This window comes from Pholis gunnellus (assembly GCF_910591455.1).
Source record: "Pholis gunnellus genome assembly, chromosome: 14".
Lineage (NCBI taxonomy): Eukaryota > Metazoa > Chordata > Actinopteri > Perciformes > Pholidae > Pholis > Pholis gunnellus.
Window position 1 is genome coordinate 6,506,333 of NC_136541.1, and position 16,753 is coordinate 6,523,085.

General features: G+C 41.2%; 1 protein-coding gene across 1 annotated transcript in view; it reads right to left on the reverse strand.

The window, feature by feature from the left end:
* The window catches only part of egfra (epidermal growth factor receptor a (erythroblastic leukemia viral (v-erb-b) oncogene homolog, avian)), a 39,109-nt gene extending 22,843 nt beyond the window's left edge, over window positions 1-16,266 (reverse strand). Inside the window, exon 1 of the mRNA XM_079172424.1 lies at window positions 16,030-16,266. Coding sequence (XP_079028550.1) covers window positions 16,030-16,108 — 79 coding nt within the window. The 5' untranslated portion in view covers window positions 16,109-16,266. The remainder of the gene's footprint in view (window positions 1-16,029) is intronic.
* Between the last annotated feature and the right edge of the window lie 487 nt (window positions 16,267-16,753).

Here is a 16,753-nt window from a genome sequence, read left to right on the forward strand (position 1 = left end):
TTTCATGTCTGTATGTGAAATGTGAAGCTACTGCAAGCAGCCGGTTAGCTTAGCATAAAGACAGGAAGTAAGGGGAAACAGCTAGCCTGCCTCTGTGTCGTTTAAAACCCCCATAAAACGGTCAACGTTTTTTTGTGCAGATTAAACACACCAGATGTAAAGTGTAAATCAGTGAGCCGAGCTAGCTGTTTCCCTCTGTATCCAGTCGTTATGCTAAGCTAGCTGCTGGTTGTAGCTCTAACAGACAGACATGAGAATGTCCGACTTTTCCTTTTAAAAGCTTTCCAAAGGCAGCATTTACTGAGGGCCCACTGGCTTGCACATGTGATACAGGTGTTCGTGTTATTGTGTCCATTTCCTTTATTATGTCAGCAGCGTTCGCACCAAACTTCAAGAGTAAACCTTTTCTCTCAACTTTGAAGCTGAAAAACGTATTTGACGGAGACGAGGAGGAACGAGTGAAGCAGGGTATAAAACCAAAGTCACGCAGACAAAAGTTACAGTAAATATTTGAGACACATTAACTAAACATGGTAAGATCAAATGGGAAAAGTTAAGTACCAAAACCAACCAAAAAAAAAAAAAGTCTGGCGTAAATTCACATTCTGAGGTCTCATTTATGTTTGGACCAAACTTTGTATTTTGATGGCCATGAAAGGAAATGCTAAATGTCCACAAACTAAAACTAAACTTTCCGCAGTAAAAACCCTTTTCTAACCCATCTAATGGTTTCCTTTTTGTACACTGAGCCATCTATTATACATTTAAATCATCATGTTTCTACTTTTCTACAGACAACAGAAATGGCCCTGCCGCGTTCTCTTCCTCTCATTCACTACCTGCAATTCAATTACGCTGTGTCCAGAGTCTGATAATGAAATTATCTGAAAACTTATACATAATTAAAGGGAAGTAACAATGCTAACTGACATGACTTGTTTATTTCCCTCTCCAAGTCAACAGCATTACGGCAAAGTATCTTATGTAACTCAATCTGCAGTGTCCCTCCGCTGATAACAAATCCATGCCAAGATTGATTCCCTCATTTAGAGATACGTTATGGTTAACCCCCTCATATGTCTCTACACGTATCGTAAGAGGATGTTGATAAGATGTGGAAGAAAAAAAAACACGCGCTCTGCTTTTATTGACCTCCATTTAAAGTCGAGGTCCACTTGGGGTTGCGTCGACTCATATTTTATGTACTCCAGATTTCAGTGAATCATAAATCTCTCAAAAGGCCCCTATCGGTGAAAGAAAGGTAACGAAAAATCCACTTCTCTCTTTCTTTGCATTCAGCTCATATTTCCTCCACTATATTTTCTGGCTGAGATTCAAGAGGAGATGAGGGATCAAAAGTCATATAATGGGAAAACCAGCAGCACAAGTAGTCATACTTGCAATCTTTAAGAGTGTGTACTGTATTTTTATAAACATACTTTGAAGTTTTACATAAAAAATGCTGATATCCTGCTCTCTGTACAGACGGAAACCCAATCTTCCTTTGCGTGGGAGATGCATCAATCCCTTCGAGAAAACATCTCGGGGCCTCAGAATAAGACAAAAAGGGGCCAGTAAGGACGAGAGGATACCCCCCCACTTTCCCTCCCGATCCCCTGTGAATGCAGCAACACAAGCCCCTTTGACATCACAGGAAGTTGATCTTTGCACAGGGTCAGATCCAGACGGCTACCCTGCGATGCCGAACCAGATGGGAGCTGATTGTCGTCTAAATCTAACTTCATGTACCACTGGAGAAAGAGAACTGATGGAAAGGAAGTGAGAGAGGGGAAAAAAAAGAAACTGAGGCAGAAAGGAGACTCTCCTTTCTGCCTCAGTTCCTCAGTTTCTGCCTCAGTTCTTCAGTTTCAAACCGGAGTGGTTTGTGGTTCAGCTAAACTAGATGTAGATGTGGGACCTAGCGGCCGGCTGTGGGTCGAAATGTGGAAAGGGGGTGTTAGAGCCTCACACTTGATGTATGAACGTGGCTGACCTTTTTCCCTGATGGCTCACAAAGGGGACGAAACAGTGGAGCGGCCCAGCTGTAGAACACAAGCAGATGAAGCATCCCAACGATTACGTCACACGTCCTCTAAACAGTTTAACCCCTGTGACTATACGCTGACCGGCCCCGACCGAGTTTGAGCTCAAGTCAGTGAAGTTTAGTCTGTTAAAAGCAGAGCAAAGTGACCAAATAAAGACCAAAAGGGTGAATGTTTACTCTCCGCTCCTGAAGAGCACTCTCTACCAGTCGGTGAGACATTCCAGATATCTGTGGCTGAGCCCATCACAATGTTTACGCTCCGCCTCAGCGTGAGGAAACCGTGGATTTAGGTTGCGCACAAACACAGGAATACAGTATGTATACTCACTCTTCTGCAAATTGTGATCAGCATTTATTAGAGCTTAAGGCATATCAATTAGTCCAATTAAATGTTTCATTTAGACGCCAGATTGCAGCCAATTGGATTCTTCGGGTTAAATATATATATACCGCATATAGATATTATACATCTACATGGAGTTAAAGGTCCAAAGTTCACCCAAAATAAATGAAGTGCAACCCGAGACAAGAGATGTCAATGCAGTTTTGAAGTACTGCTTACAGCAATAGATGGACTTTATGAAATACAATTGAAAAATGTGTTTGGATGCAATGTCCCTGTTACTCAACAGACCTCGCAGTTTTCAAAGAAACACATTTTTCATAAACAGTAGTTCCAGTGAAATCTGTCACATTGAAGTCTGTGGATTATCCACAGTAACAGGGACATTTTTCCCTTATTTAAAGCTGCTGAAATCCATATTTGTATATGAACAATGTGTCAGATGATTATTTGTGATATTAAAGTATCATGGTGACACACCAACATACTATAGATACACCCCCCAACTCTGCCGTTCCCCTCAGTTATAGTAAGATTTAAAGCGTATTCCAGCTCACTGCTTTGTTTTTTCAGCACGCAACTTTTCGGTTTTGGTTCACTCTCACTGCTCATCTGTATTGCTTCCAGCTGGTTTTCAGCAAAGAAGCTGTGATAAACCCATTTTACACAACACCTGCAAAACAGCGTAGACAGAAAACGTTAGCAGCTAGTTGGCGAACATAGTGTAGCATTTAGCGGCTTAAGAGTCAGATATTTCCGTCAGGAGTTAAAGGAAAACACAAGAGATATTGCTGTAATAAATTCCAGGTGGCCCAAAACACAAAATCTAATAATCGCTAATGTTGTTATGTCTACACGATGTGTGATGTTATGATAATATGTCAATGCTGGGGTTTATTTTGTCAAAAATGTTGTCACTAGATTCCATTCATCTCTATTGTATTGGGGTGGAGACAAACATCTCAAAACCTGGGCAAATAAAATCAAAACTGTTAGCAGGGCTTCATACCACCACAGGTTTAATATGTGGTTAGTAATATGTGGTTATTGACTTACAAGAAGAGCTTTCATTGCATTCATGCTGGTTATCATTTGAGCTACTGCTGTGAATAATCAACACTCCACATTTGTCTCAATAGTCAATGATGCATTCATTACCCAATAGTGATATCCATAACCGAAGAGATAAATAACCCATACATGTTACAAGAATAAATTACTGGGCACAAAGCTGATTTATTGGAGTTACTCAAACACAGCTGCACTCCTATTACTCTCCAGCTGTGACCGGTAAATGAGGGGCCCAACATGATAGCCCAAATAATCAAACAATACATATCATTAGTCAGGAAATTCTCCCACATGCCCTGTTGGAAAGTCCATTAGTCCAACCAAACAATCCAACTCCTGTTACCCAAAGCTCACACACAACCTCCACTAGCCCCAGCCCCATTTAAATTCCAATAATGCACCCACCATTCTCCAAATGTTCCAACATTAAACCCACTTCCTCTTTAACGTCCAGACATTCTCCCTATTGAAGCTCGTTCTAGCCAAGACAACCCCCCTTCCCCCACTCCCCCTCTTTTTTCTCTCTTTCTCCTTCCCTGTTAAAACCATACTCCTCTTCAATCCCACAGGAAGCATGGGAGGAAGACTGGAGAGGGAGTGGGCGGCGAGCACACTGCTGCTAACTCACACTGCCTGCCCCCCCCCCCCCCTCCACCGACCATCACTAAGCCATGCCTGGAAAAGAAGAGCAGACGAAGACTGAAAGAAAACCAACAACCTCAAGCGAACAAACCCACACATTTCACACATCATTCCAGCAGCAGAAAGCAGCTGTGATTCAGGAATCCCCCTGTTGGTTTAAGCGTTCCCAAGTGCAGAGCAGCGGGCCCATATTGGTGCACATCAAGAGAGGACAGATAACTCTCACTCACTGGACTCCTCGCTCCATCTAAACAAAAGGAGATAGACACTCCTTGAGGCCGCCTTTTCTGCTGAAGGGTTTCTTATTTTTAGCCGATTGCTGACAGGCTCATTTGTGTATAGGTCTAACCGCTGTTTCGCAGCGTTGCCTGCCAAAAGCTCTGTTACTGCCTTAGTCATGTCTCTAGTAATTCTTCACAGAGAGCGACCCCATAAAAGGAATATTCCGCAAAAGCCATGGGGTTTTGATTAGTAAGCTGCCCTCTGTTGCTCAGACCTTACTCACTATTCCGACCTCTGGTTTACACATCAGCAGGCCTTTAAATCCACAGATGAGTGGTTTCTTCCTCATCCACCCTGGCAGAGGGCAGGAGTCAGGGACAAACGGTGCTCGGGGGAATCAGTTCGGAAAGCAGAGGAGCTCTCGTAATTTTGAACACTCCGAAAGGGTATTTTGTTACATGCTGCGTTGTACTCGCCAAAAGCGTGACCAATTTAATAAGGTAGGAAAGCTCGTAAGAATTCAGCTACGTCTTCCTGTTGACACATCAAACTGAAATGTTTGAAATGCAGCGAGGGGTGCCGCTGCCAAGTACTCAGGGGCCCCGGAGTGCTCTGTTGTAATCTTCAGAGGAAATTTCAAAACAATTCTATCGCCACTGAAATAGTGTGAGCAGCAACGACTGACAGACAATGGTGCAAGCTTCTCATCAAACACCTCACCAACAAGACCGAGGCTCAGATTTCATCCATTGTTAACGCGTGGGGCCTCATCCTGCACCAGAAAAAAAAACACGGTCAACAAAGCTCTGAGACAATGCGGTAGCTTGTTTAAGATGATTATGACTGAGGAAGGCGGGTTGTTTCAAGGCCGCCCCCTCACTACGGAGAAACAGAGGGGCTTTTGCACAACCTATGGCCTGGCTGCTTTGCGTCAGTCAACAAAGTCATCAGACTTGGCAGGCTGGAACCTTTTCTCGCTATCAGCTACACTGCTGAACACAAGGACCCTGACTAAGAACCACTGTCTATGAAACACACTAGAAACTCTTATGACCGCTCCAGAGAGTGGACGATCTGTGTACAAAACCTTTCCAACATCATAGTTATCCAATGTCCAACCAAGGGACAAATTGGCCAGTTACCAGTTGAATAGCAGACAGAAAACACAACCAACTGTAATGCAGCAATTACCTTAATAATGGGGTTAAACACTTTGGTTTATAGTACAGATATGCAAACTTGTTGAGACTGAAAGCTCCACAACAGCTATTAAATGGTCCCAAATTAACTATCCATCTCCACTCTGAAGGTGTCATGGACGAGAGGCCCTTAAAGTTTAGAGGAAAAATGAAATGTAAACACTCCATGACAATGTGGCGAACACCATTTAATGAGGAGTGTGTGAAAGGATCAAAAGCTCCAGAACAACTGCTAAACGGACCTTGTGGTGAGATTGTTTTTTATCAGTTACAAACAGCTCAACAGATGTAATGATGTTCCCAGCTACAAATTCTGGATCTCATTTCGGAAGTTCTTCCAATGACCAACATGCGCCAAACATTTATAACCCAGAATGATCCATCAGATGACTTTATTTATTGGAAGCATAAGACATAAGCAGCACATAAAAAGTGTACGAAATGCTGACTTATAAAGCCAGCATTTTCTTTTGTGGGTTGTTTAAATGTCCTTTGACCCAGAAACTCAATTAGAATTTGAGTGTTTTTAATCTCTTGGAAATTGAATGGGTGACTGATTATTGAACTAATACTGGGATAAAAACTAAACAAGTGCATTCATATTAAATAATCCCAGACTGCCTTCTAATCAGCTCAGAAAGATGTTGTTGATATAGTGGATATACTGCAGGGCTAATCCTTACTGCCTGGCACTGGTCCAGCTGTGCACTCCAGGGTATTTCTACCAGGGAAGCCATTCTCCACCTAGCTACACAGCTCAAGTGGTTTGTTATGAAAATGAAAGGAGAGTAGCAGACATTGATCGTTTATCAGTGATGCTTTAAATGTCATGGGTCTGTATTAATATGATACAGTGCATGGGAACATTCTTAAAATATATGGCCTCCACTAATGGCTTAGTGGGCAATCTTGCAATAAGATGGTCAGTTCCACCCTTTTTGACGTAGAGGGAAACATTGCAAGTAAGCAAGCAGAATTCCTTCTCTTTTACAGGCCTCTGGCTTCAATTATGAAAGCATGTGGTAATGAAGATGTTCCGCTCAAAGTCCCACCAGGAAATTAATTCTGAGCTCAACGAAGCATTGGTGTTGTAGAAACTTACCAGGCAATTAGAAAAGGTACTACAGAAGGCGTGTTGTGTTTAGAGCACATTATGTTTTAGTGCTCCGGGAGTTAAACAAATCACAGATCGACTCTGCTGCCGAGCCCTGCCACCGCGACAATACTATGAACAATGCTGTCAACTCGTCTATAAATGGCTTGGATGAAATACTTTTTACGATGCTGATGAAATCCCTGAGAAGTGATGTTGGCTTGTAAAATCCTGGAAGCATGGTGAGGGAAGGGCTGACATCTTCTTTTTTTTTTCTAACTCACCCCCGCCAAAGTACACTGCCAGCAGCTGCCATCATCATCATTGTTGTCGTAATTCAAACGGCTATGTCATGAGGAGGGACGTCTGTTAGTTAATTGCCAGAACAATACTTTACTGGTCTATGAGGAGATTGTAGTGCTTGTAGTTTTGGAGGCAAACCTTTAGGCATATAAAAAAAGGCATTTTAAAAATACCAAGGATTTGAGCATTTAGTACCTTTTTAGACACACAAGTAGAATGGCTCGAGAAGGCAATGTCAGTTGGTTTGTCCAATACTTTTGACCAGACTGAATAATCTCAACTACTATTGGTTGAGTTGCAACAAAATGTGGTGCAGAGAAGATGAATCCAAATGACTTTGATGATCCCCTTATATTTCTTCAGTTTATACTTATACTGTACATTGACAGACATTCATGGTTCCTAGAAGGTCAATCCAAATGACTTTGGTCATTCTCTAATAATCTCGTGCCACCATGAGGTTGACCTTTTTGTGTGAAATGTCTCCACAAATATAGCAAAGATTCCCGTGAAATTTAGTAAAAGTATTCATGTTCCCCTCAAGATGAATTTTAATAACTTTGGGAATCCTTTTTTTTTAATTCAGTGCCATCATCGGGTCAAAATTAAATTCGTCAAATGCTTTAGTTTACGACCGAATACCTACAAAATGAATGACCATTCCATCAGCCTCAGCTGTGCTTTGTGTTTAGTGCTAATTAACAAACGTCAGCATGCTAACGCGCAAAAATAAGATGAACTTAGATAAACATAGCATGTTAGCATTGTCTTATGGAGCATTATAGCATGTTGACGTTAGCGTTTAACTCAAAGGGCAGCCTCGTTGAGCCGCTAGCATGGCTGCAGACTTCTCTTGATACCATCGCAAGCCATTCATTTGTATGTATTCTCTACTGATATTTGTGCGTAGGATTAAATGCAATAATCCAATATAAAACTCTAAGAAAAGCTAAATAGATTCTTATACCTAAAGAGCCTTCACAACGTTTAGCATACAGGGATGCCTTTCTCCTCATTGTTTACACAGAGCTGTAAAGTCATGTCTACATGGCAAGCTAAGGTCAAGGAAGACAGATAAGCCTGTGTCAAAGAAGACAAAATCCTGAATAAAGAACCTTTTGTCCAAAGACTTCGGTTTTCTGCAAGGAAGGAGACATTCATTCAAGTTTGGTCCACACATGAGCCACAAACGCTGGATGAGAACTGATTTATCTCATGCTCTTTCCTTTTTCTTTGTGTATGTTTGTCAGTCATGGGATTTGCCTCATTTTCTTATTTGGCCACCCATCCACTATGGATATTGGCTCATTTTCAGCCTTTCTAACATTTTCTGTAGGAGAAACTCTTGTTCGGAAGCCCAGGGAAGCGTACCACAATAGGCACGCTGTAAGAGAACTCAAGCTTTGCACTCTGCAACATGTCAATACCAAACCCATTCAAAAATGTGACATGGGGGTCTAGACTAGAAGAAACCTGGAGGCAATACAGGTATCAGTTACCAAGAAACATGTCTGAATATGTTTTATGCTTGTGAGAAAGTCTTTTTTGGAAGGCAAGTTTCTTATTTTCCAAAGCGTTCCAACAGTGTAAATCAAAACAGCAAGTTAATAAACCATTCTTGTCTTAATGCTGACATCAAGTGCTGCTGAAAGCAAGATACAAGATTACAACACCACTGAAGTCGTTTGTCTTTAATTCTTGCAGAGGATACATTTAGTATTTGGCAGGGTCATCAAAGACATGACGAGGCAAAAGCCTTCCGTTTCTATTTGACTAGTTGTTACTTGCCCCTACTATATTTTCAATAACGGAGAGTCACACACTATAGATCTTGATTGACACTCTACCGCGCCCTTGCAACGAAGCATGTAATGCCTTAATCACATTGGCAAAGAAAACACGATTTTTCTAAATAGTCGGGCGATGGAAACCATCAGACTTCATAATGACTATACATGATAATTATGGATTCTACAAATGAACTAGATATAGTTGTTGACGTTAACATTTTCATCATTTCTGATGAGTGAAGTGCTCAGTTGAAGTAAGTTCAAGTCATGTCAAGCGGTGCAATGTTACGCCAGTGTCAGGTTTCCATTGTTGCACAGGTACGAGTGTGGAAAGAGCTAAACCCTGAAGCAACACACTAGACCAGAGTCAATACAAACGAATGGAAAATCAACTAATCATTCAGGTTTAAGCTGTTAAGGAGCTCCTACATCCTTTTAATCAGGATGTGAGGCAGGAAGCCCCCCCCCCCTCCCCCCTCTTTACACTGCAAAGGGGATTACAAATGAAACATCCTGGATCTCCATCCTGATTTCTTTTGACGAATGCAAGAATTCATTTATTGAAAAAATGAAATAAATCAACCATAATGTGCCACAAGGCTCTAACAGTGAGTCACACCCTTTAGTTTATTAGGCTAATGGACCACACAGGAAGAGGCTAAATGCAAGTTTCAGAGATCAGCCACCACCCATCAACCAATGCTTTCTTCTGAAATATTCTGAGATGGAGACTTGTTTGTGAAGCTATTGTTCCCTTCCCTGTGGGGGATTCCTCTTTCGGGCGAGCACCGTTTGAAACATTGCTCCTCAGAATGACCCTTCGGTCATCGGAGAAGATGCCACACCTAAATGAGGTCTTTTGGATACTGGTGAGGGACTCTCATATCCAATTTGAATGCCAAAGTGGCGCAATAGAAACTAGAAAGACAGACTGAGGCCCACTTGATGAGCGATTAAGGGAGGGCACGAATTTTAAAGTCAAAGATCTCACCCCATCCTTCTGATGTTTGTTTATGTATCCTCGACTTTCCTGTTTTTCTCCCTTTGCTGAGATTCTTCTTTTAATCTGGGCACTAACCCTGTCCATCTCATTGAAGTCTCGTACATTTGCATGGTGACACGGAGATCCATAAAGTTACTTAATGAATACAAATACAAAAAAGTGTTTATCTGTGAGGGAAAAAGGCCCCCAGACTATTCCTGTTCACTGGCCTTTCTGAATTGGATGGAGCTACAAATTTCTCTTGAGCATGTTTGGTTTCCACTTTCCATCGTTACCTTCACCAGTAGAGCTGACTTACTGTCTCAGCAGTTCCAGCCTGACAGGACACATTTGAAAACTGCTTCGTCAAACGCATGAAAAACTAATAATTCATTAACTACTGAAATGAATTGGTAAGAAATGTTTCAGTTGCTGCAAATGAAATAAATGTCAAGGGTGTGCATTGGCAAATATCTACAAACCAGCCAACCAAAAGAGAACGTTATTTTTCTTGATTTAAACCCCTACATTGAGCTTAAAGTAAGTCATGCATTTGTTCCCACACTGTTTCTGTGGTTAGCAGTCCACTGTGAGCTAAAACTAATACTGTTACCTTAGAGTACATACAGATGATAATAAAATGAGAGGATGTATCAATGTATTTCTTTATGGATGCTTAACGTTTGCATTTATGTTACGAACAGTCAATTAATTTGCAGATCTTTTCTTAACTAATTGTTGGGTCAATAGATTGTAAAAAAACCCAATAAATTCATGTTCACATTTTAGCTCACGTCTTTAAATAGCTTGTTCTGTCCAGCGAATAACCATCGCAAACCTAAAGATATTCAATTAACTATCACATAATGCATGTGATGCATCTTAAACAAAGTGTGAAGTATCAGAAGGTAATGTTTGTCCAAAGATAAGGTCATAACAGCGTTACCACAAAAGGCAAAAGAATGAAATCACACAGAATAAACAGCCCCTCACCTAGGTATCCTGCAGGAGATGGACACACATAGATTGGCCTGTGGCCTCTTTTCCCTTTTAACACGACACTACGTCTGATGAGGTGGGAAGATAGCAGAGGGCCTTTTTTTCCAACGTGAATTCCTGGGTCTCTTTCCACTGGAGACTTCATGCACAGCCAGTGGATCATGGAAAGGCCATAAATGCAGCGGATCACTTTGTTACCATGTACAAACAAAGGACACAAATCAGTTCAATGAGTAACCACATTCACTCACTTATTCCATGCTGGCTTCTGAGTGGATGTATACAAACTACAGAATGGATTTTAGTAGCTGCAGTTAAAACACAATACACGCTGGTTTATTTTGGTGAAGAGGTCCAAAAAGAAGCGCTTCCAACAGGTCAAATCAATGATGTAGCAGGCAGCATTTCTTAACTTATTAAATAGTCATGGCAGACATGAGAACAATGCAAAAAACATTATCATTTGTGTTTTTTCTAGACACAAAAGCAGTGGAACCAGACACGTAATTAGCGGTTACAGAACTGCAGTAACTATTTGATTTTAAGGGCTACACAATAGATTTACTGTATTCAGATGCGTTGTTACGGTTAAAAGTCAAAAGAAGAACAAAAGCTGCTTCACTTCTGTGTTCCATCTCGATGACATGCACGTCTAGCCTCGGGTGCGTCTGCTGCCGCACGACATAGGCCTCAGTCACTCTACAAAAGTATCAGTGCTGCCAGATAACCTGGCCCCTCTACAGAGGTACTATTGTCCCAGAGTGAAACCAAAGTCCTTCACCTCACTAGCAGCTCTCTAAATCTCCACCACTCAGACACGGTGGAGTTTATCAAAAGCTGGGAGGGAGGGCGTCAATGAAAGCCAACTCCCACGGCTCCGAAACAAAAAAAGGCGTATTTCCAACAATGGCTGCAGCAGATGGAAGTCTGGGAAGGTCATCAGAGGACCTGCAGAGACGCAGCAGCAGCAGCACCAGGGCCACTCTGGATCCTGAGACGCCAGCTACAGGTTCTAGGATTACACAGGATCATAACCTGTATTTCACTACAGACATCCATCTAATCGCAGAGAGTGGGCTTTAATGAAAACAAAAGGCATGGTTTCCTGAAAGTGATGCAGAAAAAAAAATGAATGACTGATGAGGAAAACTGGCTTGCTCGATCCCAACACAACACAGAGGGAAAAGCACTTACTCAGGATGCTGAAATGCACTGCAGGAGTGAAATTTTGTCATGATTCAGCTCTACTTTTGCAGGTGTGCAAGCACATTTAAATGCATAAAAAAGATGGAGCTGGACTTCACATATATATATATATATATATATATATATATATATATATATTTTTTATCTTCCAATCTCATTCCGTGTCCAGAACTTGAACAACCCATTAACTCTGGAAAAAGCATATTGATATTTAAGCGGTTTATCCTGTGCCAAAAGAGAGCTGGGGAGCCTCGCATCAAGGATTATGGGTTTAGCTGTTGACATGCCCCTGAGATTAGTTTGATCTTTCACAGGTTAACCCAGTTAGAGGGGCTCTCAGTTCACCTCATATCTGTGTCTGTACTTTGGCCGCTTTGAAAAGCAACATTCAACATTGAAGGGTAGAAGAAATATTGAAGGGTATAATAAAAAAATGTAATCATCACATCAGTAGGGGTGTGTAACGGCCAGAATCTGGCAATTCGATACGTATTCAATATATTGTGATACATTGCAATTTTAAGAAAACTGTCATAGTAGTAAGAACACACCACCATATGCATAAAATGTGGGTACAAAAAGTTTCCTATTTCATGCAATCTGAACAGTGGGTTCTGCATTTCCAACATCATAGCACTACTTTGAGGGCAAACAAAACAACGTATTGATTTAGTTCATCTTTACATGTAAACTATTAATTAAAAATCAACAGTGTTTTTGAGAATCGCTGCAGTATCACAAAGTATAATACCACAAGGCTCAATATTCCCGATATTTTCTGAAACCCCTACTCTTCAGTACAACTGCAGTCACAGAGGGAGTCCAATTGATTCCGAAAACCATTTAGCATTTCATCTGGGAAATAAATCACCGCGGTTATTACTTGTGGCTGGCTGCCGGGTGAAGCTGTGGGCATTATTTACAACCTCCCCACAGATGATGACAGTTAATAAACTGAGCATGCCAGCGCGCGGGACCAGAAGCTTTTCTATTATTCAGCAAGTCCTGTCTGACTCCCATAGAAGCCATCACGCCCTGGCAGGCTGTCGCCGAGCGGAGGACTGTCAGGTGACTTCCTGTGGGACGGGCTGCTCGCTGTCAGGTGCATTAGAAAAATCTAAAATGTATTTCCAAACCACCTTAATGTCCTCCCAGAACAGGACTGCAGCTAGGGCTGCACTAAAAGACCATGTGGGAAAGAATCTGCTGATAATTATAACTCCATACATACGGTCATTCATCTTTGATTGGCAAAAAAAAAGAAAAAACACTGGTCACAGCTGATTTTGATACTTTTAACTGTTATAAATTACTGTAAAAACGTTCCACCTTATGACTCTTGCTACACCTGTCAAGTTGTCCACCCTCACACAGCGCACATGCAGTTGACAAGGATAACCGACAGATTTACCCCTCGAAAACCGCAAGATCACAGCCAAAACACAGAACAATATGATTTGTTTCCTACTCATGATCTCCATCAATTTGAAGTTTTTCTCAACTAGAAAATGTTTTGCCACTTCTCAGTGTAAACAGCAGATAGACACTAATATAGATCAGAACAGTCGTCCATCCCTGAAAACCATGTATCTCCTGTTTTGGCGATTTTAGAATAAGTCGAAAGGATTACATGCTCCTTTGTGGGCTGAGGAAGTTATCCTCCTTCTTAAGGCTTATAAAACCTTTCAACCCCCTTTGGATTATCTCAGAAATGCATTGTCACTAAGCTTAGAACAAGACTGTGTTTCTTTCTGTTTGATTTGATATTTTGAAGATACTTTGTTTCCACTGTAAGGTCAATGTTATCTTACAGCACCTCAAGTACATGGACCATTTTAATTACTTCACATTGTAAGGAAGAAATCATGCTTACATTTATTAATTTAGGTGGATTTGCAACTGACACACGCAGAACAGTTCAGTCAGTATCAGTAATCCTTTATCATTCTGCCAGACAGAACAAAAAACAAAAAGCTGTCTGTCAGTTTACCGCAATATTTTCCAAACCCAGTCTTCATTCACTTATAATTATAGATTTGTTTTGACATGATCAGCCCACCAGGAACATCAACATCCAATAGAGAGGCAAAGTGAAACCAGGACCTCATTTGTAACGACGCTGATAACTGAAAATCCTTCCATGGATCATAGACTTTCTCAGCAATATGTTGTGTGGCTTATTAAGGAGTTTTATTTTGAGTTCATGGATAAGCCAACTGCAAACTGGATGGCACAGCCCCATGAACGCATTGTTGCACCCTCCAGCTACTATAATTTAATCAAACAAAAATGTGTGTTACTTGTGTTTATCAAAGTATAAAACAACCCGCATATCCAATAATTGGTTATCTTTGCAGCTTCAGTTTGGAGTTTGACATATTGTTCAAATCAAGTTTTAATTGTTATAGACACTGCGTTCTAGGAAAACATTGTTTGCCACATAGAAACATCTGTCTTAGCCTCTGGCCAAAAACAAAAACAACAATAACAGCTAAAACTGTCAGACCATATGGCGGAGCTCGTACTTTCCCTGCAAATGGAAATGAACAGTAATTAAACCAAATTTTACTGCATACCATAACTATCATTACAGCTGTTCATTTCTAATCTTCTCTGGTCTTAATGCAATTCCAAAATCCTTATGTACTGCGGGAGGCTTGCTGCAGCGTGAAAGTCTAGTTTGTTTAGATGCCCGGAAATATTTAGGAACTCTTGTCTTTTTGGCTCACAAACACTTTTGATTTGTTATGGTTCTCTGGAAACCGGCACTGGTTGTTACTTGTTGGAGCGGACAGGAAAGATGCAACCTGCACGTGCGCTACTGGCACCAAACACTCCGCGCTTATCTGCTTATAAGGAGGAACAACAGCGCAGTCAGTGTGGACAGTGATGATTCATGAGAATAGGAAGTTACAACCATTAGGGAGTAAAGTGATACTTCTGGTCACTTTCTAACCCGACATCTGGCCTTTATGAGCTCTGAGTCACTCGAACTACATGAAGATATATTTCATATATTTAAATATTTGTTTATCGCACACTAACATTGAGATGTAGCAGCTTCACCGTGCTTATTTTCCAGCCAAATCTGTGTATCGCCTCGGCCTACTAGTGAGGTGGTCTTTTGAAAGAAAAAGACAAAACAGCGAGAAAGCATTGAGGTAGCAGTCAAAACACTGCCATGTCCTTAAAAGAAATAAGATTTCTGTGACCTTTACTTCAGGGCCAAAAGAAAGCACAAACACAAGCAGAGCAAGAGAAACCAAGAAACCTGTTCCTGCTGCTTCAGCACTTGTTTTCATACCTTCATCAGCCTCCCTCCATGCCACACTTTCCAGACTCTCTTTGTTTTAATCAATCATGCAAGTGTCTTCACATTTTCATATAATTTCCTTTGAGGATCAGATGCAAACCGGGCACATGTACCATTTTTTTTAAATTATGTAAGAGGATGCTCTCAGAGGGGAAAGCAAATGAGAAAATATGACACGGTTTTTGTATATGAGAAATTGGTTAGTGGATGCATCAAAGAGCTCTTCGTGTGTGTTTCAAGGTGACAGCATCGCTCCATTTGTTCTATTTTTGCCCACAATTAGGTCAAACGCTGCATAAAGACAAAAGCTCACACTGCTCAAAAACAAAGATAAAAGTATTATATAATAACAAGGAGAAAAGAGGTAGACTAGGAAATAAAGTACGCCACTAAATTGCTCAATCTACATCCCCTCCCAGCATCATCATCATCATCATCATCATCATCATCATCATCAATTTGGTGCCAATTTGCGCACTTCGGTCGTTGTCATTTCAGCAGAGATGCGCATTTTCGCACTTTTGAAATTGGCCAATTAATCACAACTTCCCGGGAAAAACACACACGCGCCTGTAATGCGTATCAATAACTATCTGAACTGAACGCTAAACTTGGTTCGAGCCTCTGTGTAACTTTTAGCAGGTCACAGACTGAACACAGCGAAACGGTCAGAAACTTCTCCCACGCTGGCTTCAAGTTTCCTTGCGGCTTGTTGAGCGGTCTGTGATTTCTGCGAGATTTATTAATGGCAATGCCTAAGAAGCAGAGAGGAAAGCAAAAGCCTGCAGTCACGTTCATGTTGTTGCAGCTCGGCGGACATACCTTTCCTTTCCGCCAGAACACAGCAGCCCAGGCACAGCAGAGAGGTGAGACTGAGCCACTTCACGAAACCAGTTGCCATCGTGTTTTTCGTCAGGAATCCCGGTAAGAAGGTGTCATTCCATACCAACAACACGCGATATTCCGCTTGTTCAAAACTCCAAAATCTTTTTTCTTTTTTTTTCCACGTTAAGTAAAATACTTTTTACTTCTCTGGGAAACTCAAACTTTGACAGCTCCTCCTCCTCGCGGATATCTCAAGCAGTCCGAGCTCGTGCAGCGAGTACAGACTACTGGCTGCTCTGACGTCAGCAAGAGGGAGGACAGATGCGCCTCTCAGACTGCTCAGGTAACGTGAGGCAGACTGGAGGCTTCTTTTTTATTTTAAGAAAGAAGCGTGTAGGCCTACTCTGCGATGAAGCAACACTATTTTCGGGAAATGTTCTGCAGTTTGGAAAAGTACACATAACTTGTATCAACCACAGGTACAATGATTATATTTGTTGACATTCAGTTCAGTCAGTGATTCATGAACTGATAATCATTTATCGTCTTTCGATGGAATAATAATGTGATGCAATCATATATCAAGATCCCGTAATGCAAGATACCGTAATCTATAATAACAGCCACATACAAACTCAAGTTTCTCAAAGACGGTCACTCTGATTATTTTGCACTTAAATTCATAATTAAAGCTACTATAAGGAACTTCATTTTGTGTTTA